Below are 26,328 nucleotides of genomic sequence, written 5' to 3'. Positions count from 1 at the left end.
GGGTAAGTGTAGGTGACAGGTCCAGTACGTCATCAAGCTGCGGTCTGCAGCGAGGACTTAAGCTGTGGTCACACTGGGCTTTTCCTCCCATAGACGCGAATGCGTCAGACCGGAAACGCAGGGTCATGCGTCAAGATTCGCAGGTTGCTGCGGTGCAAAATTCAAGCTTGGTGAACTCTGACCTGCGAAATCGCATCACTTGACTGCGTGAGACCAATCAAGGATCAAAACAGGAACTGTCTGGACAGAAATTTAAAACATGGAGCAATCGCTCGCTTTTTTTAATGTCTAATCATGTTGTTTAATCCCGCCCCTTTTTGCAGCGCCGTACGACAGAATTTCGCACACACAAAGCCCAGTGTGACCACAGCTTAAGGATGATCAAGATCATGTGGCCATAATTTAATCCTAATGGTGCTTTAACACCAGACAAGGATAAGCACGAGTGATTTACATGTTAAGTCAATGCTAAGGCATGAATAGGCATCCTGTGGCACGATTTGCGCGAATGAGGCGACGCAAATACATCGGTGCGAATTGAGCGTTTTGCACAAAAATCTGAACTTTAGCGGACATTCGGGCCGAGTTAACCAATCAGGAGCTTCCTCTTGTAGGGGGATGATTATAACATAGTGCCTGCAGTTGGTGTCCTGAGGGGAAATCCTCCTGTTGATATCGAAAAGTAGCTCCTCAAACTGGACTCGGCTCAGTCAAAAGCACCGCTAAATGCTTCCATCATCCAGGTATGGTTTTTTAGGAGTTTATGAACTGGGTGCACCTCAGAAAGGATTTGGTGGACTCTGTTGTTCAGCCTTCCTAAAGCACAGCTACTCTCTCAATAAAATAAATGTTAGCCATTTAGCAACAAAAGTAGAGTCACCAGGCAGACAGGAGCCTCGTCTATGACGCCAATCTGCGTCTGTTTTTAAAGTTCACGTACGAATGACGTGAGTAAACTCAAAAAGTTCATGCGTCTATTTACACACACATAGTGAGATTTATTCGCGCAAGAGGCATCTTGTATGAACACAGCATATAATCTAAAAAAAGTTAATAAAATAAAAAAATTGTAATATTTATATATATGTTCACAGTTTAGCAGAGTTTAATTAGACCGTCTCTTTTTTATTCTTGTCTAAATGTTGTCATTATTAAAATGTGGAAAATAAGCAGCACTAAATACAGCTCAGTGAAATGATTCATAAACCTTATCAAGCTAAAATATTATATCAAGATATTCATTCATTCATTTTCTTTTCAGCTTAGTCCCTTTATTAATCCGGGGTCGCCACAGCGGAATGAACCGCCAACTTATCCAGCATATGTTTTATGCAGCCGATGCCCTTCCAGCTGCAACCCATCTCTGGGAAACATCCACACACACTCATACACTACTGACAATTTTAGCCTACCCAATTCACCTGTACCGCATGTCTTTGGACTGTGGGGGAAACCAGAGCACCCGGAGGAAACCCTCTCGAACGCAGATAGAACATGCAAACTCCACACAGAAATGCCAACTGACCCAGCTGAGACTCGAACCAGCGACCTTCTTGCTGTGAGGTGACAGCACTACCTACTGCGCCACTGCGTCGCCCTTATATCAAGATGTAATACAGATACTGTATAACGACTGGAAATTTGATTTTAACTCGTAGTATTTAATAGTTCAGGCTCAACATACTATTTCCTTTATTGATAATAAAATCAGCATTTAAGTGTTTGCATCGTCCATGATTTTAGTGTTTATTTTTAGGAAAGAGACCACTGGACAACAAATTGGAAAATATGTATTACTAAGTGTTGAAAAACATGCTGAAATTATAGGACTGTGATGGCTTGAAGATTATCTGAACTTGGTATTTCTGAGTTATATTGACAAAAAAAAAAAAAATCTTTTTTATTTAAAAAATTTCATGTGTGAATTGCACCTTTAAATTCTTTTTAAAGCCATTTCATTGACATAGATTGTGTCAGTGTTTTCATAAATGGGTTCTGACTGTGGAGGCAAAGAGTCCAGGATGCACTGGTGCAGGAACACATACTGAGACTGTAAGAAAAGATGAGAAGCATAATAAAGTTAAAAAGAGTAAAACATATCTGCAGTGTGTTAATTATTTATAATGCCCATTATAATCATAACCACAAAAATACATCCTGACCAGTACTAAAATACAAAACAGATATTTGAAAACCAAGGAAGCAAACTTAAAGCGTCTGCAGCACTAGTTGTTTTGTATTTTGCTATGAATTCTAGATCCTTCAGTCAGTCCTCAAAACTTAGTTGTAGAAGTTACAGTAACATTACTGAATGTGCTGAAGGACTGGATACAGGATGAATAAAAGTGAATAAAAGGATGAATAAAAGTTGCCAACTAAATGTAGCAGTTATTTTATATGAGAGCCGTTACTCTTAATATAAAAGTTGGAAATAAGTTTTAACAGGCGCTCTCATAAATCAGACTTTATTTCTCTTAAAGTCAGAATTTATAGCTCACATTTTTTACTTTAAAATTGTGATTTGAGTGCTGAAAAGATAATTTTAAAAATACAAACAAACATCATAAGCTTTTAAAAGTATTAGTATTCTGTAGCAAAATTTACTGATCTTTGTGACAAAAATTACAGTCAGCGAAACATGCCACCCTGACGTTTTTTTCATCCTTTGTTATCCCTTGATTGAGATTTTTTTTCATTGATGTATGGTTAATTAGGACAGGACATATTAGGCCAAAGTTCAACTATTTGAATATCTGGAATCTGAGGTTTCAAAAAGTCTAAATATTGAGAAAATCATCTTAAAAGGTGTTCAAATTAAGTTGTCAGCAATGCATTCATTCATTTATTTTCCTTCGGTTTAGTCTATATTTCAGAGGTCGCCACAACGTAATGAACCACCAACTCTTCCAGCAAATGTTTTATGCGGCGGATGCCCTTCCAGCCAACAATCTAGAACTGGAAAACACCCATACACACTCATTCTCACACACACACTCATACACTACGGCCAATCTAGTTTATTCAATTCACCTACAAAGCATGTCTTTGGACTGTGGGGGAAACCGAAGCACCCGGGGGAAACTCACGCGAACACGGGGAGAACATGCAAACTCAACAGAAATGCCTCCGGGACTCGAACCAGCGACCTTCTTGCTGTGAGGCGACAGTGCAAACCACTGATCCACCGTGTCGCCCAGCAATTACTTATCTAATATTCAGTTTTGATATATTTACGAAGGGGAATTTACTAAACAAATAATTTTGACCCATACAGTGTATTTTCTGGCTATTCCCACAAGTTTACCTGTGCAACTTAATCAGGGTCACAAATGGCTTTTATCATCCTACCTCAGTTTCCACCATAAGTGGCCGGCTGAGTCTCATTTCCTTAACAAACGCTGCAACACCCACTGCCTTCTCTCTGTTCAGCTGCTGCAGCAGGACGTCCAGTGCGATCAGTGTACCTGTCTGGCCGACTCCAGCACTACATTATAGAGAATATAACAAAAGGAATAAACATTTCACTTCAGCTCTACGGGTTGATTTTAATGCTCCTTCTGTTGATTTCTGTGAATCAGTGTGAGTGTCATTATTAATGTTGTGTTTTAGGATCACCTGCAGTGTACAACTGTTGGTCCTGCAGAGAAGGGGCTCTCTATGTGCTGTCGAATAAGTTCTCTGAACTGGATTAAATCTTCTGTGCCACAAGGGACACCATGATCTGGCCATGCTGTGAAGTGGAAGTGATGCACTATTCGCGTATCAGAGGTCATTTTCTATTAACCACACAAAAAAAGATTGATTCCATTAGGTTCCCTGGCAGATATGTAAAAATGTTATTAGGTATGTAAAAACAATAATCAAATAAATAAATATTAGTAAATAAATTGATCTAAACTCCTAAAATTGACACATTTGTGGGAACTGTCCTTTCTGTGAACAAAAACCCAATCATAGTCAAGGTCAGAGATAACGAAAATGTTTAATATTTAAAATATTTTCCCAGGACACTAGATTATATGAGTATAGTAGTCAAAGGTTGTGCTATTTCTTTCTGTGTTTAAGCCCTACAGCTCTGCAGATCCAATACCGAAGGATTATTTTTTCTTTTTTACTTTAATTAAAGAGGTGATCTAAGACTATTTTATTCATAAAGAGTTAGTTACACTGTTGGACTTTCATGATGAAGCATGGGTCAAGTTTCAAAAAATTTATTCGCATGTCTTTTATGCGATAATCCAGTTTTGCGCATAAAGTTAATTCGCATTTTCGGATGGAAACATAGCTATTATTGTCTTATATGCTGTTGTTCTGCTGCGATGTCACGAATATAGAAACAGTTTCGGAAATAGATATTTTAAGAATCGTTGTTGCAGATGGTTAGGACAAAAACACCTTTTAACAAGAAAACGTCACGTGTAGTTAGGTCATGGTGTAGGCAATAAAAAACAAACACATGGACATCTCTTTTAATACAGCTGCATGGTGTTGGGGATGTTGCTGATGTTTCAGAAACAATTTGGCTTAAACTTTTATGGTACCTCATCTTCTAACTCAAAAAGCAGGATAACAGACTACAGACTTCAGTTTTAGTCATTAATGAAAAAAGTGAGTAGCATTTTCCGCCTTTTTATTCGAGCGCTGTTGAGTGGACTTTAAAAAACTCTTCTGATTGGTCTTTGTGTTCACGCACACAGCAGAAATGTATGTGATAGACATGTGATCATATACAGAAATGTACTTGATGCAGCTTCATAGTGTATTCATTTAGCATCAACGGTCAATGCGCACATGCAGTGGAGCACCCCTTTAATGAGCTTGCATACATGAAGTGTTGAAAGCCGTCTATGAGTAGATGTATATGAGTTTGACGCAACTTTCAGATGCTCCAGTGAACACTCAAACAATAACCAACTACTGTTTGCTGAGCACTGGCTAGTGTAACAAACAGGACTGGTAATCACTCATCCAGTCAGCAGAGGGAGCCCTTGCCCAATTTCTGACTGACAGTTAATACATCCTGTTTGGTGTTCATAATAGAGTGGAGGAACTATGACGTCAATTTGTATGCAAAAACCCGGAAGCGAGTTAGCATTTTAGCAGTTCTGGTTTCCTCGTCCCAAAGTCAATGGGTTTTTTGAATGGGATTTCGGTTCAATCGCTTAAATAAGATCCGTGGCTAACACAAACTCAAGATACTTTTACGTTTTATTCTACGACATAAAACACATTAGCTACATCAAACTCTTGATTTTTAAATCGGTTACGCTTCTTTAATAAGACGGTTGCTATCAAGTTGCTAAATGGGACTACAGGCAGTGTCGGAGGCATTATTCGTTGGGAATTGGGAATTCATATTGTAGATAATGCCTTCACTTGTAAAGGCTGTCAAAACATTAGTTTGTTGATCATTTATTTTAATTAATTTTAATCTAATTTAAATATTATTTTAATATTATGGGGATACTGCTTACCAGTGCAGCCCGTCTCTCTCCTGCACTCCGTAATGCAAACATGTAAATAAACGTGTAAGAAATATGTGAAATTATGTGAAGTGTGACGTCACACGAAGCGGTTTCCGGGTCCAAGTGCTCTATCAATTAATTGAAATTGATTCCATGCTTAAAGCTATACGTTTATCGAACAACAAAAAAATTCTGCAAGTTAAAAGAAACTTATGAAAATATGCTTCCAGTAAGTTAGTCTTTAATGCTTTCTGTGTTTTTTTATTTAATTTTTTACTTCCCCTTTCTTGATTTTATTCTCTTTTTTTCTCTTTCTATTACTTATTGTTACTTATTTGTTCTTATAACTTTGTAATTGTTTGTACTTGTATTCCAGTCTCCTACAGATTACTTCTTGATTTATATTGTACATTTCTTCTTTTCTAAATAAAAGTTTATTTATAATATATATATATATATATATATATATATATATATATATATTTATTATGTCCAAAAAAAGCGCTCTATCAAACTGTATGGTTGTAAACGTTTACAAAGCAATGTAATACTTTCAAAAATCACAATCGATAAATATATCCAGGCCTAATATCTGATGGCCAGAAAGTGATACATTTTTTTATAAATTGTTAAGATTTTGGTATTTGTGATGCAGCATGTCCAGAGGCTGTCGTGTACACCATGATTTTATATAAAATTCACTTTAATGAGTGATAGGATTAAAAAGTTGACATAAATGAATATATTCTCAATTCAACAGTAGCGGCTTAGACCCAGAAACAGCATTCCACACGTCACCACGGATAATCTAATAAAATGCACAACATATTGAAACATAGTCTGTGTCACTACTAAAATAGGAATTTTCAACATTCTTTGCAACTTTTAGGATAATGTAAATCAGCAAAATAAATAACAATCTTCTGTTTATTGGATATTTTTGGATATTTTTTTCTATACTGTTTTATGTAAACAAAATTACAACTGGATATAGCTTACATTTTTCACATGAAATTCCCGCAAAGTCCAACTATCAGATTTATTCACTGATTTCACAGCGACAAGCAGATTTCCGTAGAGAAACGGTGTGTTGTCCAGCGGCCAGTACTGTTCACACTTGACCTGAAGAAGTTAAGTAAGAAAAAGAACGAAAAAGCTGAAAATAACTGTTATGGCAAACATGTTTATGATAAATTATGATAAATATGATAAACTGTGTTATTACACAAATTATCTTACACACCACATCTTTATTTATGATAACTGAATAAAACATAATGAACATAAATGTAGCATAAAACTGCTTCAAGCATGCGGAAATGTCCAGTTTTCTGTTTCTAGATTTAACCGAAAAATTACATTTTAGGTTTACAATTTCGATATATTTTTCGTTATAAACATTGTTATTTGAACAATTACAAATTGTGACAATGTGACAATTAATAATATGACAATAATTGTTTTTTGTTTAATTACATAGATCTCCAAGCACCACAAATCTGCTTGTACCCGCAGCAATGTACGGAGAGAAAGTGCTTTCTTTCTGAGGTCAAAAACAGGGTTATCTTAAAATTTATTCTAAACTATCAAACATACCATGTAATTGACACAAACCAATACTGAATAAAAAAACAATATAAAAATATAATTAGTATTAATAAAAATATAACTAGTGGTCCCTTGGACTTGTCACTGGTGTACCCTGTAAATAAATGTTTTATTTTAAAATAAAAATCATACCTTACAGCAAACATATTGTAAAATGGTTGTGCAAATTAACTAACTTCACTAGATCACACTTTAAACAAACCTGATTTAAAAAAAAAAATAAAGCATAATCTATTTATCTGTGCATTATTATAATTTTTCCGTAACTCTGAAAACATGTGCTGAAAAAAGAAATAATATTTCAATAAAACCTTTAATATTGCCAAAACAGTAAGACCAGTGACAAAAAAGGGGCATGTGTGGTCTAAATAAACGCACAAGATAAAAGATAAATACTTATGTGCATATCTTGTCAGGATCCAGCCCTCACAGTCCTGTCACTCCTGTCTGTGTTAAATGTCTCTTTGTTTGTTTTGTGTATAAGCACATGGTTGTCTCTTGTGTTGTGTTGGCCATGTGCTCCCCTTGTACCGCCTCCTTGTTTTCCTATGCCTCGCCCCCTTGTTTAGTACTTGTTTGTCTAATTATGTTCACCTGTTCCTTGTGCTCTCTACTCTCTACTTACCTCCTGTAAATAAACCTTTTGTTCTCCTGTCTATTCTGCCTTTGGGTCCTCCTTGACATATCTTTGGACTAGATTGTTTAATAAATGAAAAACTACACAATGTATCACTGCAATATGCAAGCTGTGTAATACTCATAACATTGCCTTACCATTCCATCCTCAGTACAGCTGGTTAACATGACAATGGCCGATGACTTTTGCTCCCAGACCATTCTCCAGAAGTCATTGACAGTGGACGGCAGTGGACCTTGAGCTGCTATATACTGTCTGCTTACATTTCCATATCCCTGCCACACACATAAGCATCATAAACAAAGATTAAAGTTCCCAAAGATGGATAGTGATTCGTCAGTTGGTTCGGAAAGGAAAATAATTGGTAGCATAAAATAACATGGAAATGAACTTGCATATTTGGATATTTCCAACTGCAAATATCGTAAAATAATAATAATAAATAATCAACTGATATTATGTAGTTTATATTATACAACTTACAGGCATGTAGTTAGCATTGATGTAATCAGAATCACCCGCTTTATTTATGGTAAGATGCACTCTAGAGGTGTTGTCTAAAAAGAGAGGGAAGGATAAATGACCTTTTAGGACAATTGTAATACTGTAATACTGTAATATTGTGTGATTGTAAACAAAACAGACTCGCATGTCCTAAAATCTAAAGATTTCAGTCGCCCTCTGGTGGTGATATATGTATATATATATATATATATATATATATATATATATATATATATATATATATATATATATATATATACACATACAGTGAAATTTGTGAAATTCACAAGTGCTCATTAGGTATTTAGCTGTTGAAGCTATAAAAATGGTATGAGGCATAAAGATTTTGGAGAGTTTGGACTTTGATACCGCAACTTCAACTCATTATCCATACAGCATGACTTCAAATTGCATTATTTGCATCAAATGTGGATGTGTTGGCTTCACTTTACTCTAGTGGAAGGAAGTGAAGACTCATTTACTTTTTGTCTATATATATGGAGTAAATACTCACATGGTAAAACATTGGAGACTCGATTTTTGTCCTTGTTTTCAGGGAGTCCAGCCGCAACACTAGACTGATTTACACCCACTGAACCCAAGTCCTGTTAAAAACATATTCAGTAAAATCATCCTCTATAAACACTTAAGATGCTAAAAAATACAATTCTATTTCATTTTGAGTGAACTTCACCTCATATTCAGCACTGAAATCTCTGTTGTCATCACGACTCATGTTTTGAAAATGTTCAGGAAATTTATCCGAGGCAATTGTTCTGAAAAATGAGAGAATTTCACAATTATTTTTATTATTAAGTCTCTAAAAAACAACACATAAACACTTACTGTACACTTCAAAATAGCTTAATGACAACATCATTAACAAAATACCTAAAAAATCAATGATCTTCACTGCCTGATATATGATATAATGTGTATCTTAGACCTAAACTTCTTCTCCTTCTGGAGCAGGGGGAACAGAGCCTAGAGGATCATACCAGACTGTTACTGGTTATAGCAAACAATCACCAAGCTATCTGGATGACGTGCTCTGCGGGTTCTACAACACCAACACTGCCTGCAGAGCACTGTCACCCAAAAATGGTCCTCGAGGCAACTTCCTCGTCAATGTAACTCCCGACTCAGAGACCAGACTAACATTGCCCGACAACAAGGAGTGCTTGCTAGAGCCCACTGCAGACGACTGAGAGCCACCCACAATGTCTGAGCCATCGCCATCAAGAGGACCAAGATGCTGCTCATAGACTTCTGGAGAGCTATGATGTAATCCCTGCAGTTCCCAGACACCAAAGACTCTTTTCTAGATCTGCTGTTTCCAGACAGAATGACATTCCCCTATCCTTGCTGTCCCCAGACTGCATAGACTCCAGAGTCATGAATAGCATTCCACCCAATCTTGCAGCAAGTCAGTCATCTCCAGCAATGCTGCAGTCATGCAGCCCCCCAGCTCACCCTCAGGCTCCATGTGGGGAGGTTTCTCTGAGGGTCTGCCTGCCAATAATGTCATATGGTTGATTCCACCCCTTCGTCCTTGCTTCCAGCCTCTGAGCTCCTCCTCGGCTCTCAAACCCTAATGCTATTTGTGCGTAAATAGACACGTGAACTTTTTGAGTTTACTCGCTTCATTCGTTTGTCAAATTCATTTCACAACAGACGTGGATTTGTGTCATGGGCAGGGCTTCTGTCTGCCCGGTCACTCTAGCTTTGTTGCTAAATGGCTAACATGGATTTCATTAAGGTAGCAGCTGTATTTTATGTCCTTAAGGAAGGCTGAATAACACTGTAAATTCATTCGGCTCTGTCTGAGGTCACTAGATCCTTTTAGAGGTGCACAGAATTCTGTGACTTTATCAACTCCTCCAGAAACTATATCTGGATGATTTAGACTGAGCTGAGCCCAGTTTAATGAGCTGTTGTCCAGTGTCGGCAAGAGGATTTCTCCTTGGGACACCAACAACAGGCCCTATGTCATAATCATTCCCATACAAGAGCAAGCTCAAGATTGGATAAGGTGGCATGCGTGTTCAGATTTTCCAACTCGAGTGATTTGCACGAAATGCGTCATTCACACTTCCACATTCGTGCGAAATGCACCAAAGGACGTCTATTTGCGTCTTTGCATTGACTTAACATGTAAATCCCTCACGCTTCATGCTTTATCCACGTCTGGTGAGAACGCAGCATACAGCTCTGCACTGGCTCACTTCTCTCTTGTCTTCACCATAGACTGTCATCCGATCAGCTCTGCCAAGCTTCCTCGTCCCTCCAGCTCTGCCTTGGTCAGTTGTTGCCCTTCCTTCACCTCTGGTCTCCACTCCTCAAGGTGTGCCTCGTTACTCAGTCCTCCCGGCTGCGTTGAGCTCTTCTTGTCCTCCAGCTCCACCTTTGTCCTCTGTCGCTTTGGCTCCACTGCGGGCATCTGGATCCATGTCTCCGCCTCGGGAGGGTGACCCATTAGTTCCACCATGGCCCTCCAGGATCTCAGCATCACTCTTGCCCTGCAGCTCGCTGTCTCATTCGTGGGCTCCACTGACATCAGCAGCGTTTCCCTTGGTTGGCCTCCTGGAGTTGTCGGCCACTTCTCCTCCATGACTCCTCCCTCCCTCAACTCTACCTTAAGCTGTCCTCCTGGTTGCATCCTGGGTCATCTCACTCCTGCTCTAGCTTCCTTTCTGGTTTGTCTTTCCATCTACTCCTCCCTGGTCACCTCCTTTCTTCTTCGTTTCCCAGCTTCCCTCCTGGTTTCTCCCTGGCCACCTCCTTTCCTCTTTGTTCTCCAGCTTCCCTCCTGGTTTCTCCCTGGCCACATCCCTTTCTTTTCGTTCTCCAGCTTCCCTCCTGGTTTCTCCCTGGCCACCTTTATTTTCGTTCTCCAGCTTCCCTCCTGGTTCCTCCCTGGCCACCTCCTTTCTTCTTCATTCCCCAGCTTTCTTCCTGGTTCCTCCCTGGCCACCTCCTTTCCTCTTGGTTCCCCAGCTTCCCTCCTGGTTCCTCCCTGGATACCTCCTTTCCTCTTTGTTCTCCAGCTTCCCCCCTGGTTCCTCCCTCCAGTTCCTCCTCCCTGGCCACCCACCCTGCCCTCCCTTCTGTATATGTTTTTTGTAGGTGCTAGGATGCGCATTCCTGGAGGGGATAATATCACACTTAGATATTTCCCATGTCTTGTGTTTCATGCGCCTGGTTTTGTAATGTGATTCTTTAGTTTTTTCCCTGCTGTTTGTTAGTGTCTATTAGGTTCACCTGTGTTTCACCCATGAATATTAGTTTGGAATGCAATGATTAAGAGTAAATAAAGCTGCGGCCACACTAAATTTTGAGCTTGCAAAATTCTGTAGTATGGTGCTGCGAAAAGGAGTGGGATTAAACAAGATGATTAGACATTTAAAAAAGCGAGCGATTGGTCCATATTTTACATTTCTGTCCAGAGAGGTCATGTTTTGATCCTCAATTGGTCTCACGCAGTCAATTGATGCAATTTTGCAGGTCAAAGTTCACCAAGCTTGAGCTTTGCAACACAGTGAATGGCGAAAAGTTCCAGTCTGATGCATTTGCATGCGTATGAATGGAAGTCTATGGGGAGAACAGTCTAGTGTGACCGCAGCTTAATGACAAAATTTACAATTTGGGATGAATAATGTATTTTCCAACATTTACAGTAGAATAGTCATACATACTTGTTGTATGTTTTAGACACTTTTGACTCCACAGGTTGGTGTGATCTTCTATAGATGAGACATTATGAGAAAAAGACATTAAATAAAACAAATAATATAGTTTTTAAAATATATTTAATTCAATAAACATAATCCTATACATTAAAAATACAAAATAAATAGCATACTTGGCTGAACCATAGCGGATCCATACAAAGACTCCAGCACAAATAATGATGACCAACAAGAAAAACACCAGTACACCAGCTATAACTCCTGCAGAACACATGAACAAACATGTCCATTCATTCAGTCATTTTCTTTTCGACTTAGTCTCTTTATTAATCAGGGGTTGCCACAGCGCAATGAACTGCCAACTTATCCAGTATATGGTTTACACAGCGGATGCCCTTCCAGCCATAACCCAACACTGGGAAACACCTATACACACTCCTTCACACACACACACACACGGGGTGAGTGATTAAATACAAACTTTAGATGTTTGTGTGAACTAAGCCTTTAATATATTGTGGCTTAAATAACAAATGTTTGAAGGAATATTGCAGGACAATTACAACATTAAGATATGTATTGAACTGGTTTACTCAACCAGGAGTTTTAAAACTTAAGAATCTTACCTGCTGGATCAGTTTGGCAGTGGATTGTCATTTCATTCCTCCTGGCTCCAGAAATTGATGTTGCTGTAACTTTGTACCACTCAGCAGCTTGTAGGCCTGTTACCAGCTGCTGAGTTGGTTCTTCTGAACTATTCGAATGGTTGAAACTTTTTCCATTAACATCCACCTCCACCACATCCACAATTCCAGTTGGATGTTCCCAAATGACAGCCAGACCATATCCTCCAGAATAATATTTGCAGTGAAGATGAGATACACTATTTGGAACTACAGGAGTTTGAAAGTAAATCAGAAGCAGAGAGAAAGAAATACGAATTTCAGCTGACAAGTGCCACGGTCCAAAACAGAGAATTAAGCTCACCTAATGTCAGGCGTTGTGAGCACTGTGTGAGCATCTCCGACTCCAAGTTATAAAACAGTGAAACAGTGTAGCTTTCTCCAGGATACAGGTCTTGCAGATTCACCTTGTCTCCCTCTATAGAAGCATTTTTACCACTCCCGCTGCTGCTTTGAGCCGTGACATATGTGCAACCGTACACATCAGCAACTATTGATGAGGAGCTGACTGCCCAGCTAAAGGATGCACAGTCAAGAGCTGCAGAAAACACAAGAATTAATGAACATTAATTTAAATGTTAGAGTCTGGTGGTAAATAAAGAACCTGTTCACGATTTAAGTTTTAATCCTGGTCTGTGTGTAGTCTTGGTGTTAACTTTGATTGTATGGTTTTACTCTAGATTTCTTATTTTCACATACGATTACAGAATATCTTCTGCTAAATATGCTAAAAATACAATCATTCATTCATTTTCTGCCGCTTTTCCGGGGCCGGGTTGTGGGGGCAGCAGTCTTAGGAGACAACCCCAGACTTCCCTGTCCCCAGACGCTTCCTCCAGCTCCTCCAGCTCCTCCAGGGGGATCCCGAGGTGTTCCCAGGCCAGCCAAGAGACATAGTCCCTCCAGCGTGTCCTGGGTCTTCCCCAAGGCCTCCTCCCAATGGGACAAACCTGGAACACCTCCCTAGGTAGGCGTCCCGGGTGTCAGAGCTCCTCACCCTATCCATAAGAGTGCGCCCTGCCACCCTTCGAAGTAAACTCATTTCGGCCGCTTGCATCTGAGATCTTGTCCTTTCGGTCATGACCCAAAGCTCAAGACCATAGGTGAGAGTAGGAACGTAAATTGATCGGTAAATCGAGAGTGTTGCCTTTTGGCTCAGCTTCTTCTTTACCCCTACAGACTGGTACATCGACCACATTACTGCTGCCGCTGCACCAATCCGCCTGTCAATCTCACGTTCCATCCTTCCCTCACTTGTGAACAAAACCCTGAGATACTTAAACTCCTCCCCCTGGGGTAAGGACTTTCCTCCAACCTGGAGATGGCAAACCACCTTTTTCCAGTGGAGCACCATGGTCTCAGACTTGGAGGTGCTGATTCTCATCCCAGCCGCGTCACACTTGGCAGCAAACTGCCCCAGTGCATGCTGAAGGTCTATGTTCGATGAAGCCAACAGAACAACATCGTCTGCGAATAACAGAGATGAAATCCTGTGGTCCTCGAACTGGACCCCCTCCAACCCAAGGCTGCGCCTTGTAATTCTGTCCATAAAAAAAATAAAAATATCTATATATATAATAATATAAACATATCAATTAATAAAAAATATATATTTTTTTATTAATGCAGTATTTCTAGTTGGAATACTCATTAATATCCACTTTGGGGAGGCAGATTAGTGCCATTTGCTTGTAAAGAAACGAAAAACATATTTAATAACATAGCAGTCATACTGTAGCATGCTGTCAAAACTTAATTTAAACTATTTAGCTTTTTAAATCAGTGTAAACTTACTGGTGATGCTCTTGAATCTGAATCCAGGATCTCTGACATTATCCACAACAGTAAGGAGAGTAAAACTGTATACAGTCCCTGGTGTGAGTGATGAGTGTTTATATGTCATCACATCCCCCACGACAGCAGATCCAATGAAGTCTATCTCTGCCCCATCACTTATGAGCAAAGTGTAGTTGTAGACATTGCTTTTGTTGAATTTATTCCATTCGACAGTCAACTCTGTGAGTGATCGAGTGACTCTGACTTCAGTTATGCTAGATAAAGCTGTCAAGAAAGATTCAGCAAGAATTAGTCATTTTAATAAAGGGTCAAAGCCGAAAAGTAAATGAATTAATGAATGAATAGTATAAATAGTAAATACTGCAGGATACATTTTTATATTGAGAGATGTGTAGCAGGGCTAAACTGCTGTCAGATCAGCTCTTGTATTTATATTTTTATTTTTAAATCTTGAATCTGAATAAAATAACCAAAATGTAATATAACCTAAACTAAATTGTAACATATAATCTGTTTTTCCTCAGTTTAACTGTCTGTGTATTAGTAATTTAAATGCATGGTAATTGTTACATTCTGACTTTTTTTTGCTCAACCCTGCCATATGGCTCATTATTTTTAAATTCCAAAAAAGAGAAAGAAGAGAATATGAAAATTTAGAGCTACTTACATGTGAAAACATAAAAGTTGAATCCAGTGCTTCTCTGAGAATAAAACACTGTGTACAGAGTGAAGCTGTATTTTGTTTCAGGAATCAAGCCTGAAACACGATGCTTTACCACATTCCCCACTGCAAAATCAACAGATTCCTCAACATCACCATATTTAAGAACATAGTCGTATTTGTTGTTTTGTTCATTAGGCACAGCATTCCACTGTAAGATCACGTAAGTGTCATTGACCTCCACCACAGACACACTTTCAACATTAGATGGCACTGAAACAAACACATAAAACACAGAGTCTGTCATCTACATTTATATTTACAGTAAGTCATTTAGGAAATGCTTCTGTCCAAAGGGACTTACAAATGATTAGGGCATTGCGAGGCATAAAAGATGTAATAGTCTGTAGCAAAATTAGCTCAGTTTATGAATATTAATGATCAATAATAAGTTATTATTAATTATGAATATTCAGAATTAAGTTAATTTAACAAAATCTGAGCGGACTCTGTAATTATTAATTGATTTAGAAAGGGAATTATAGCTACTTCTTGTGAAGTAGATGAGTATTTTAGAAGTTTTAGTAAACTTAATAAGCATGTAGCAAGGGTCTATCGTTAAAGTGACTTTTTCTGTTACAATCCAACGTGGTTTTAAAGTATGATTTATTGACAAGTCTAACATAATATAACAAACAAACTTACAAAACATAACAACAAAAACATAGAAAAGAAAGAAAGTGAGAATAAAAAAAGGGTTTAGATAAAAGAATGGCAAATCTAACTCAGTTCCACACAACTATTAAGGACCACCAGGATTATAAAAACACCTTTTTGATAAAGGGGCACAGCCTTAAACCCACGACTAAATACCTGAATTTAGTAGGTCTGTCTCTCGTTGTGGGAGTTTATCTTATGCGTGGAAGATGGGGTCTTTTAAGAAGTCCTATCTTGATGCGTGGAGCTTGCGACGCAGATCGGAAGATACGCGAGACGCAAACTTAAAACTAAAACTTTAATTTTCCAGAAAATAAGAAACGTGGACTCGGGCGAGTCACGTGGGTACAGAAACGCGGTCTGCGGAGACATTTTGCGAAGACCTTTCTGCTCCGATTTTGAGAGTAGATGGGTTTTAACTACTGGTCAAGTCGCACCCATTCTCTACTGATCAATAGTTTCATGGCAAAGTTTGAGCGGGAGATTTCCTTTGTCTCTGGGACACTCATATGCATAATGAGGATCCACCCTGAAGAGACGAAGGGACATTAACTCATAGCATTAAAGAATGTAAGCCGAATAGGTTATGATCATGCCTCCTAGATCATGAGCTGTAGGATTATGTACGGAACAATGATTCCAGACATCTATCTATCTATCTATCTATCTATCTATCTATCTATCTATCTATCTATCTATCTATCTATCTATCTATCTATCTATCTATCTATCTATCTATCCATCCATCCATCCATCCATCCATCCATCCATCCATCCATCCATCCATCCATCCATCCATCCATCCATCCATCCATCCAGTCAGTTATTATTTTTTGTGCAGTGAAGTGTTCACAGAAAAGATCTGAATTTGATCAATTTGAATCTTAGCAGTGAATCTGTAGTTTATGTGAGATTTGGTAAAGAGTCACCATTGAGATTTATGATTTATAATTTATGTTTATTCTCAGTTTTTTATTTAAGCATGACCAAATCTGTTTTTGTAACAATATAACCAATGTTGTAATATTGTATTATGTTTATTGAAACATAACTGATAATACAGTTTTTCTCAGTCACTTTGGTACTTTTCTCAGATCAGAATTGTATTTTAAAACAGTAAGTCAATATTATTAATACATTCATTCATTTTCTTTTCGGCTTAGTCCCTTTATTAATCTGAGGTCGCCACAGCGGAATGAACCACCAACTTATCCAGCATTTGTTTCACACAGCGGATGCCCTTCCAGCTGCAACCCATCACTGGGAAACATCCACACACACTCATACACTACGGACAATTTAGCTTACCCAATTCACCTATACCACATGTTTTTGACTTGTGGGGGAAAGCAGAGCACCAGAAGGAAACCCATGCCAACATAGGGAGAACATGCAAACTTCACAAAGAAACGCCAACTGACCCAGCCGAGGCTCGAACCAGCGACCTTTTTGCTGTGAGGTGATCATGCTACCCACTGCGCCACCGTGCAGCCATTCTTAATACACTCTCATAAAAATAAAGGCACAAAAGCTGTCACTTAGGACAGTACATTTTAGGTGGTCAGTCCTAATAACAACATTTAAAAGTACATTCATGCATTCATTTTCTTTCGGCTTAGTCACTTATTTATAAGGGGGGTCGCCACAGAAGAATGAACCACCAACTATTGCGGCATATGATTTACCCAGTGGATGCCTTTACAAGGCGCAACCCAGTACTGGGAAACACACACTCTCATGTTCACACACACACCCACACACTGTGGCCAATTTAGTTCATCGTCTTTGGTCTATGGGGGAAACCGGAGCACCCGGAGGAAACCCATGCAAACATGGAGAGAATGTGCAAACTCCACACAGAAACGCCAAATCTAATTTGCTGAACACAAAGAATCACATAAGCCTGGCATTACTTACAGTATGTACTGACTCACCAGTTACATCAGTGAATCTGTATCCATGGCTTTTCACTCCTTCAAACACAGTATAGAGTGTAGAAAAGTATTCACTTCCAGGAGACAAAGATGTGATGACACACACCACTGTAGTATCAGTAAAGGATGTATGAGTTTCAACATCACTATCCTTCAGCTCATAAGTGTATTCTTCTTTGTCTTTTGTCCATTGAAATGTTAGAGCGGTCTCATTTCGACCAATGATCATAAAACCTGTAATATCAGGAGGAACTGAAAAAGAAAGAGACAGAAATGTTACATTTTCCAAAATTCTTTTACTATTCACCTGTCTGTATCAATTCAGCCATTCAGCTTTATTAACAAAATATTACAACATTATTTATAGCATCAGAAGTCTATGATATTTTCAAATCCATGTAAAGGAGAAAATATCACATGCATGCATATTTGAGGTCAGTTTCATGCTTATTGCAGCATAGAAACAGCAGATTTACAAAAGCAGAGAGATAAATACCTTATTTGCCTGTATGTTTTAATAACATATTTGTTAATCCAACTTTTGAACAAAATCCTTTTCCCCCATGTGGTTTAGAAAAATACAATTTTGGAGTCGGAAAAGAAGTCTTTGTGCTACACTGAATATAGCAACACTTTACAATAACTGTCCATTAAAAAGTAACTATGCAAAAAGTAATGCATGATTAGTGAATAGTATTACAATAATGGCATATCTATTAGTACTATAGTAAGTAAACAGCTATATACACGAAAATAATGGTCTAACACTGAAGAGCGTTTAGCTAAAGGTAAGTTTTAGCAAATAATTATTTAGTTTTTATTGTTATTATTTTATGGTTCATAATTTCTGTCTGAAACATACAGTAAAGCCTATTTATCTAGTAAATTTATTTATCGTGGTTTGACTTTTACATTGGACATAATAAATACTGTAGTTCTTAATTGTCAACCTCATTCATTAATTGTCAATTACATATGTAATAAGAAACTCAACCAAGATTTGATATTACATTCTGACTAGTTCATGTTTCTTTATTAGTTAATAGCTGAAGTGTTACTACTGTTTATACATCACGCTGACAGTATACGCTGATGCATACAGTGCATCCGGAAAGTATTCATAGCGCTTCACTTTTTTTCACATTTTATGTTACAGCCATATTCCAAAATTCATTTATTTCCTCAAAATTCTACACACAATACCCCATAATGACAATGTGAAAAAAGACTTTTTGGAAATTGTTGCAAATTTATTACAAATAAAAGCCTGAAAAATCACATGTACATCAGTATTCCCAGTCTTTGCTCAATACTTTGTTGATGCATCTTTAGCAGCAATTACAGCCTCAAGTCTTTTTGAATATGATGCCACAAGCTTGGCACATCTGTCTTTGGGAACTTTTGCCCATTCCTCTTTGCAGTACCTCTCAAGGTCTATCAGGTTGGACGGGACGCCACGCTGTACAGCTATTTTCAGATCTCTCCAGAGATCTTCAATAGGATTTAGGTCTGGGCTCTAGCTGGGCCAATCAAGGACATTCACCGAGTTGTTGTGAAGCCACTTGACATTTTAGCGGTGTGCTTTGGGTCATTGTCCTGCTGGAAGATGAACCGCCGCCCCAGTCTAAGGTCAAGAGAACTCTGAAGCAGGTTTTCATTCAGGATGTCTCTGTACATTGCTGCATTTATCTTTCCCTCTATCCTGACTAGTCTTCCAGTTCACTGTAGGGATGGTATTAGCCTGGTGATGAGCGTTGCCTGCTTTTCTACAAACGTAATGCCTGGCATTCACTCCAAAGAGTTCAAATTTAGTCTCATCAGACCAGAGAATTTTGTTTCTTATGGTCTGAGAGTCCTTCGGATGCCTTTTGTCAAATTCCAGGCAGGTTGCCAAGTTCCCTTTACTAAGGAGTTCAATTCAATTCAATTCAATTCAATTCAATTCAATTCAATTCAATTCAATTCAATTCAATTCAATTCAATTCAATTCAATTCAATTCTATTCAATTCAATTCAATTCACCTTTATTTGTATAGCGCTTTTACAATGTAGATTGCGTCAAAGCAGCTTCACATAAAAGGTCATAGTAAATTGGAACAGTGTAGTTCAGTTTTCAGTGTTTAAGTTCAGTTCAGTTTAGCTTAGTTCAGTGTGATTTAAAAATAACTACTGAGAGTCCAAACACTGAAGAGCAAATCCAACGATGCGCAGCTCTACAGATCCCGAACCATGTAAGCCAGTGGCGACAGCGGAATGTAAGTGGCTTCCGTCTGAATGAAATATGAAATCTTTTTTCACATTGTCATTATGGGGTATTGTGTGTAGAATTTTGAGAAAAAATAAATGAATTTAATCCAGTTTGGAATAAGGCTGTAACATAAAATAATTTGGAAAAGTGGAGCGCTATGAATACTCTCCGGATGCACTGTACATAGTTACCTATTATTGATGTACCATTAATTTAACTAAAGCACTAACTGACGAACATTTTAACATATACCAAAGATATATCCCATAATAATTTACAACATGTGATGAAATCATAATTAAAAATGATCTATCTGCATTTGTTTCCATTAGTTTCTGAAAATGGGGTTGAGATGAAGAAAAAAGAAGAGGAATGATTTATTGAGACTCACCAGTAACAGCAGAGAAGCTGAATCCACTGCTCTTCAGACCTTCAAACACAGTGTAGAGTGTAAATGTATATTTAGTCCCAGGAGACAGAGATGTGACAGTATACTCCACTGTAGATTGAGGAGATGGAGGAGTTTCCACTTTATCCTCATATCTCAGCTCATAAGAATATTCAGCTTTGTCTTTATTCCACTGTAATGTTATCGTAGTCTCAGTCTGATCAATGACTGAAACACCTTGAACATTGGGTGGAACTGAAGAGGAAAAACACAGAAAGAGACATTCAGTTTCTGTTTTATATACATATTAAGAGAGAGAGAGAAAAAAAGAGAGAGGGGGCAAGTGGACCAGACAGTATCCTTAATGAAATTAAAAGATTAAAAACATAAATCACAAATTCCAATTGGCTATAATGAAACTCTTCAATTGGGTTCTGGGAGTTCGTCATTTCCTGATGTTACATTCCATGGTGTTTTGAATGTATTGTATGGTTTCTTTTCTCCCTCTCTTCTGCTCTCTTTCTGTTACCTGGTTCTCAACTAGGTGTAGAGGAGAAAAGGTGATTAATCGTTGCCTGGCAAGCTTAAAAGCCTGCCAGTTGAAAGCCACATTGACGCTTGCTTCCAGAGTGTGGTTTATCTTATATTATCTTATCTTATATTGTTCTGGTGAAAGATTACTGTCGCTGTTGTGCTTAGCTTGTTAAAAGTTAAAATCTGTTGTTAATGCTTTTGAAGCTGCTTAAACTCTGCCTTTGAAACTAACTTTGTGTTTGGAAGCTGTAGGGAGGTGGGTGCCTTTTATTTCTAAAACCCGTTTACACTTGTTTACGTTTAGTTAGGGAGTTGGTGTACATTTCTGTTGTTGATTTAATTTTACTTTGTCATTTTATGAGCAGTAATCTGGGGAAGCTGTTCAGGAGCATTCCCAACAACAGACTCCTATGTTTCCTTACAATGAACTATAGCCTCCGCAAAAGTCAAATTGGCCTTCTGCCAAATTACAGAACATCAGACCATACTTTCACCCTTCAAACTCTGATTGACAAATACATCAACCAAAACAAAATATTTGCTTGCTTTGTAGATTTTCAGAAACATTATATTCAATTTGGCATGAAGTTCTGCTTCTAGAATCAGGTAATGGTGGTAAAATATTCAACATTATTAAAACAATGTATTCAAACAATCAATTATAATTGGAAATAAACGAACAGTACTTTTCACTCAAGGGCATAGTGTAAGACTATACTGTCCACTGTCACTTTTCAATATTTACATTAAAGAATTGGCGAAACTCCTAGAACAAGCAGAAACACCTGGTCTCACAATACAGTACATGACTCCAGCATAAAAAGGCCCCTGATTCAGATGGTCCTGAAGCTACAAAGACATCCACAGAATCCAATCAAATTATAAAAACACAAACTATTAAAGTCTCTCTTCAAGGTGCAGTAGGTGATTTTCTTCAGAAACATGTTTTTGTTGTGCTGGCTGAAAGTCTCTTCATATCTTGATACTGTAGTAATGATTAAAGTAAATGATCTAAATGTATTTATATATTCTGCATAAGGGATAAGACTGAAAAATATTCATCCAATTAAAAATTTTGGGTCGAAAATTATGATAGGTTGTCCAAACTGTCTGTTAACAAGTGTAGATTTATCTATTTGTGCACCCTGTTCACGCATATGATACGTCATTTGCGTGTTCATGTGCAGAATGTCGACCTACATCTGACAGAAAGAGTGACAGCAGGCAAACTCAGCATCAACCTGACCTTCCTTTTAAAAGACCAACGTGGCCTTGTCTCCACAAAAAGAAAGATTGTTTTTGAAAAGACTTCTGCTAAAAATGCTGAACCAAAACTTGTCTAAATCCTGAATCAATATGGAGTTGCTTTTACAACTTTTTAAAATTATTTCAATTTTAACATGAGCAGAATTAAAACGTTTTCAGTTGATCTACGTTTATAAATATACAGTTGAAGTCAAAATTAGTAGCCCTCCTGTGAAAATGTAATTCTTTTAAAAGATATTTCCCAAGTGCTCTATAAAGGATATTTTAAGGATTTTTTTCAACATATTTTAAAACAATAGTTATAATTACTGATTTCTTATAGCATTTTTTTGCCTTTCTAATTTAATGACTCTCATGTTTTTGTCACAATGACAGTACATAATTTATAAATTATACATAAATACTGTATATATGTATTTCTTAACGGGGCTATTAATAGTGACCTTAAAATTGTTTAATAGTTAATTTCAACTGCTTTTAACACTGTGCAAAATACAAATTGCCTTGGTCTGTTAAACACCACTTAGGACATATTTGAAAAATAATAAAAATTTTTAGGACTCATAATTTTGACTACATATATATATATATATATATATATATATATATATATATATATATATATATATATATATATATATATATATATATATATATATATATATACAGTTGAAGTAAGAATTATTAGCCCCCGTTAATTTTTTCCCCAATTTCTGTTTAACGGAGAGAAGATTTTTTTTTAACTCATTTCTAATAACTAATTTATTTTATCTTTGCCATGATGACAGTAAATAATATTTTACTAGATATTTTTCTATACAGCTTAAAGTGACATTTAAAGGCTTAACTAGGTTAATTAGGTTAACTAGGCAGGTTAGGGTAATTAGCCAAATTATTGCATAATGTTGATTTGTTATGTAGACAGTCGAAAAAAAAATAGCTCAAAGGGGCTAATAATTTTGTCCCTAAAATGGTTTTTAAAAAATTAAAACTGCTTTCATGCTAGTCGAAATAAAACAAATAAGATTTTCTTCAGAAGAAAAAATATTATCAGACATACTTTGAAAATTTCTTTGCTCTGTTAAACATCATTTGGGAAATATTTAAAAAAGAAAAAAAAAAATTCAAAGGTGGGCTAATAATTCTGACTTCAACTGTATATATGTCTTTCTTTTTTTTGGACTAATGTAATGATTGTAACTTGAATTACTTACCAGTTGCGGCAGAGAACGGAAATCCTGGGCTCCATTGCTCCCCAAACACAGTGAAGAGTATCCAGTTGTATTTAGTCCCAGAAGACAGACCTGAGACTGTATAAGTTACTTGATTGCCAGTGCCAGCAGTGATTACTTCACTGTCAATCCCATCTCTCTGCAGTATATAATTGTAACTGCTACTGCCGCCAGCTATATCCCACTGAAATGTTAATTCAGTCTCTGTTCGATGAGTTATCCTGACATCGTTAACATTAGGTGGAGTTGTTTGTCCCTGGGGAAAGAAATAGCATTCATTAAATAAAGAAATAATGTATGATTGACTCCAAAACAATAAATTTATTTATTCACACATTAATTATTATTATTATTATTATTGTTATTGTTTTAATATATCTTATACAGCAGACAACATGCATAAAAATATACAGTTGAAGTCAGAATTATTAGCCCCCATAAATTATTATCCCCCCTGTTTATTTCTGTTTAACGGAGGGAAGATTTTTTCAACACATTTCTAAACTTAATAGCACATGAAACATTAAATAGCACTTCCGTGTCTTTTTGTTCCTCATATATTATAAATGGCAACAATAAATACAACTGGCCTAATGTTTTCCTTTTCGTTCCCCCTCTATCATTAAAAAGTAACGTAACAAACTTCAATACAACTTAAATTGTAACGGTTGAAACGAACAATAACAACAAATATAAATAAATCAGCAATTCCATGCAAATGTCAACATTACTATGAAAAAAATTTGATTTTCACCAAAATAGTGAAACCCTTTCTAGTTTTTATTGTAGGCATGTATTTTATAGTACTCTAAATATACTCAAAAATGTCTCTGTCAACCTTTTTAAACTATTTTATTTGATTTATCAAAGTCACACAAGTGGCAATTTCACATCTGTCACATCCATAACGAAGAGATGTCACATCCATAACGAAGCTTTTTCCTTATAGATGCAAAAATGTAAAGTATAATAAAATCAATCATGTTTGTTCTATAGTGAGCCAACTCTTATCCTTTTGATTCAGATTGTTTCTTTCGGGCTGTGCAATTTCATTCCCTTAAGTATGTTGTATACTGTAAACTCACAGACTTTTTTGCATCACATCCATAACGCATGTTTATTTTCTTCATTTAAAATCTAAAACATGTTTACAGATTGATATTTTTCTGATCCTATAACTCTGTAGTTAGTTGTTTTGGAAAATATGAACAATATAATTGTATAGTTTCAATATAATGGTAACAAATACTTTCTCTGTGAATATTTGTTTCTAAATTTTACTGCAAATGTCACATCCATAATGCTGGAATTGCTCAAATGTTTTTTTTCTTTGTTAGTTAATGTAACATACTGTTAGCTATTGAAACTTTGGAAAGTGTCATAATAATACTTACCGTACTGTAATAATAATAATACAGCTGGATGTTTTTATTAAATTTTTTTTGATTAATTGCAGGAGATGCAAACTGAAATAGTAAACTCATATAGAAAAGCCAGGTAAATGGTGGTGAGCTTTATAATGCACAAATTCAAGCAGTGGCATGACAGTAAAATAGTCAAATATACTTCAGAATAAATAATTTTTTCATTCAGAAATTTGTCCTGCATTAACAACCATCCATCTATTTTCCACTGAAACAATTTATGATTGTTGGTCTAGTAAATGATTGTCTTAAACAGGTTACCGTAAGTATTTCTAAAAAAAAAACCATACAGAATTGATAAGAAAGCTGTTGACACAACAAACAAGGAAATACTGCGTGATCGAAATCTGACAGCTTGTATAAAATACAAAGTTCAAAACTGCTAAGTCTAACGTTAAGCCAGCTCTTTTCATTTAATTATTATATTTTGTTGGCTGTTCACTCCACTGTGGCGACCCCTGATTAATAAAGGGACTAAGCCGAAAAGAAAATGAAAGAATGAAAGTATTATATTTTGTATAATAACATCAGGCGACAGCAGTAAGAAAACTGTAGATTTAACAAATATATGGACACACTTTAATTAAATATCTAGTAAAATAAGTGGAACATAGTGTATGCTGTCATCATGGCAAAACACAAAATAAATGAGTTATAGAAAATGTGCTATTTTAAAACTTATTCGTTTTTAAATGTGTTGATTTAAAACACTTAGGAAATATTTTAAAGGGCTAATAATTTTACCTTCAACTGTGTAAAAATGTATATACATTCCATAACACTTAACTTGGTATACACGCAAATTGAAGGAATATAATTAAAACCGATGACTAAACATTAAATAGCAGTCCCAAACTACTTTTGTTGATACTGTAAATTTAGTGTGATGATTTGAGCCACCACAGTTGTTTAAAAATAATGCCTGCTGGTCATTTAAAAAAAAATCTCTTTAATGAAGTGTTGTATAAGTATATTTTTCTCATGTGACATTACATTTTTTAACAAATAATAAAAATGTATTTTTTTCTGTAAAAGGAATAGCATGATATTCCTGTTAAACTGTAATTTACAACCAGTATGCTGATTCAGAATTTTGTATGCCCTGAAGTGAAACATTCATGAAAGACGCAGGACTTTGTGTGCATGACAGCACCGTATACCTCCCGTGTTCTCGCCACCAGTGAAACCTTCCTTTTTTACCAGTTACTGCATTTCTCTGATTGAAAATGAACTAGACCCTCAAATCTTTCCGCAACCCACTTTTGTAAAATTCCAGTTGTATATAGAGTAAGACTTACCGATGCAGAAAGCACACACAGCAATGCAAAAGCCAAAACCAAAACCTGTTCCATGATCAACACACGTCACACTGTAATGTCCTATTTAACACCTGCATTCAAAAACTGTCTTTAATCAGAGTAACTTGTCATTACAGTCGAGCTCTGACAAACAACCCCTTTTGTTCTTCCCTTTACTGTGGTATTAACAGATAATAGTACAGACTTTTTATAAATGGTGGAGTTGGGTGTGTCATGATATCT

The 26,328-nt window shown here is 36.7% G+C and overlaps 1 protein-coding gene across 1 annotated transcript; it reads right to left on the bottom strand.

Annotated features, from left to right (window-relative positions):
* Nucleotides 1-1,738: 1,738 nt before the first annotated feature.
* LOC130218436 (receptor-type tyrosine-protein phosphatase H) lies at nucleotides 1,739-26,293 on the bottom strand. The gene is made up of 18 exons (XM_056450630.1): nucleotides 26,086-26,293; nucleotides 23,346-23,619; nucleotides 20,335-20,586; nucleotides 17,696-17,947; nucleotides 15,051-15,317; nucleotides 14,381-14,647; nucleotides 12,891-13,124; nucleotides 12,530-12,796; nucleotides 12,077-12,164; nucleotides 11,910-11,957; nucleotides 8,909-8,990; nucleotides 8,729-8,819; nucleotides 8,194-8,267; nucleotides 7,848-7,985; nucleotides 6,465-6,587; nucleotides 3,616-3,776; nucleotides 3,349-3,484; nucleotides 1,739-2,050 (listed from the first exon to the last, which is right to left on the bottom strand). Exons 1-18 carry the CDS (start codon nucleotides 26,137-26,139, stop codon nucleotides 1,934-1,936), a joined length of 2,925 nt encoding a protein of 974 aa, XP_056306605.1. The 5' UTR covers nucleotides 26,140-26,293; the 3' UTR covers nucleotides 1,739-1,933.
* Between the last annotated feature and the right edge of the window lie 35 nt (nucleotides 26,294-26,328).

The sequence above is a fragment of the Danio aesculapii genome, chromosome 24, assembly GCF_903798145.1.
Source record: "Danio aesculapii chromosome 24, fDanAes4.1, whole genome shotgun sequence".
NCBI classification, from domain to species: Eukaryota; Metazoa; Chordata; class Actinopteri; order Cypriniformes; family Danionidae; genus Danio; species Danio aesculapii.
This window is presented reverse-complemented; position numbering and strand designations above follow the sequence as displayed.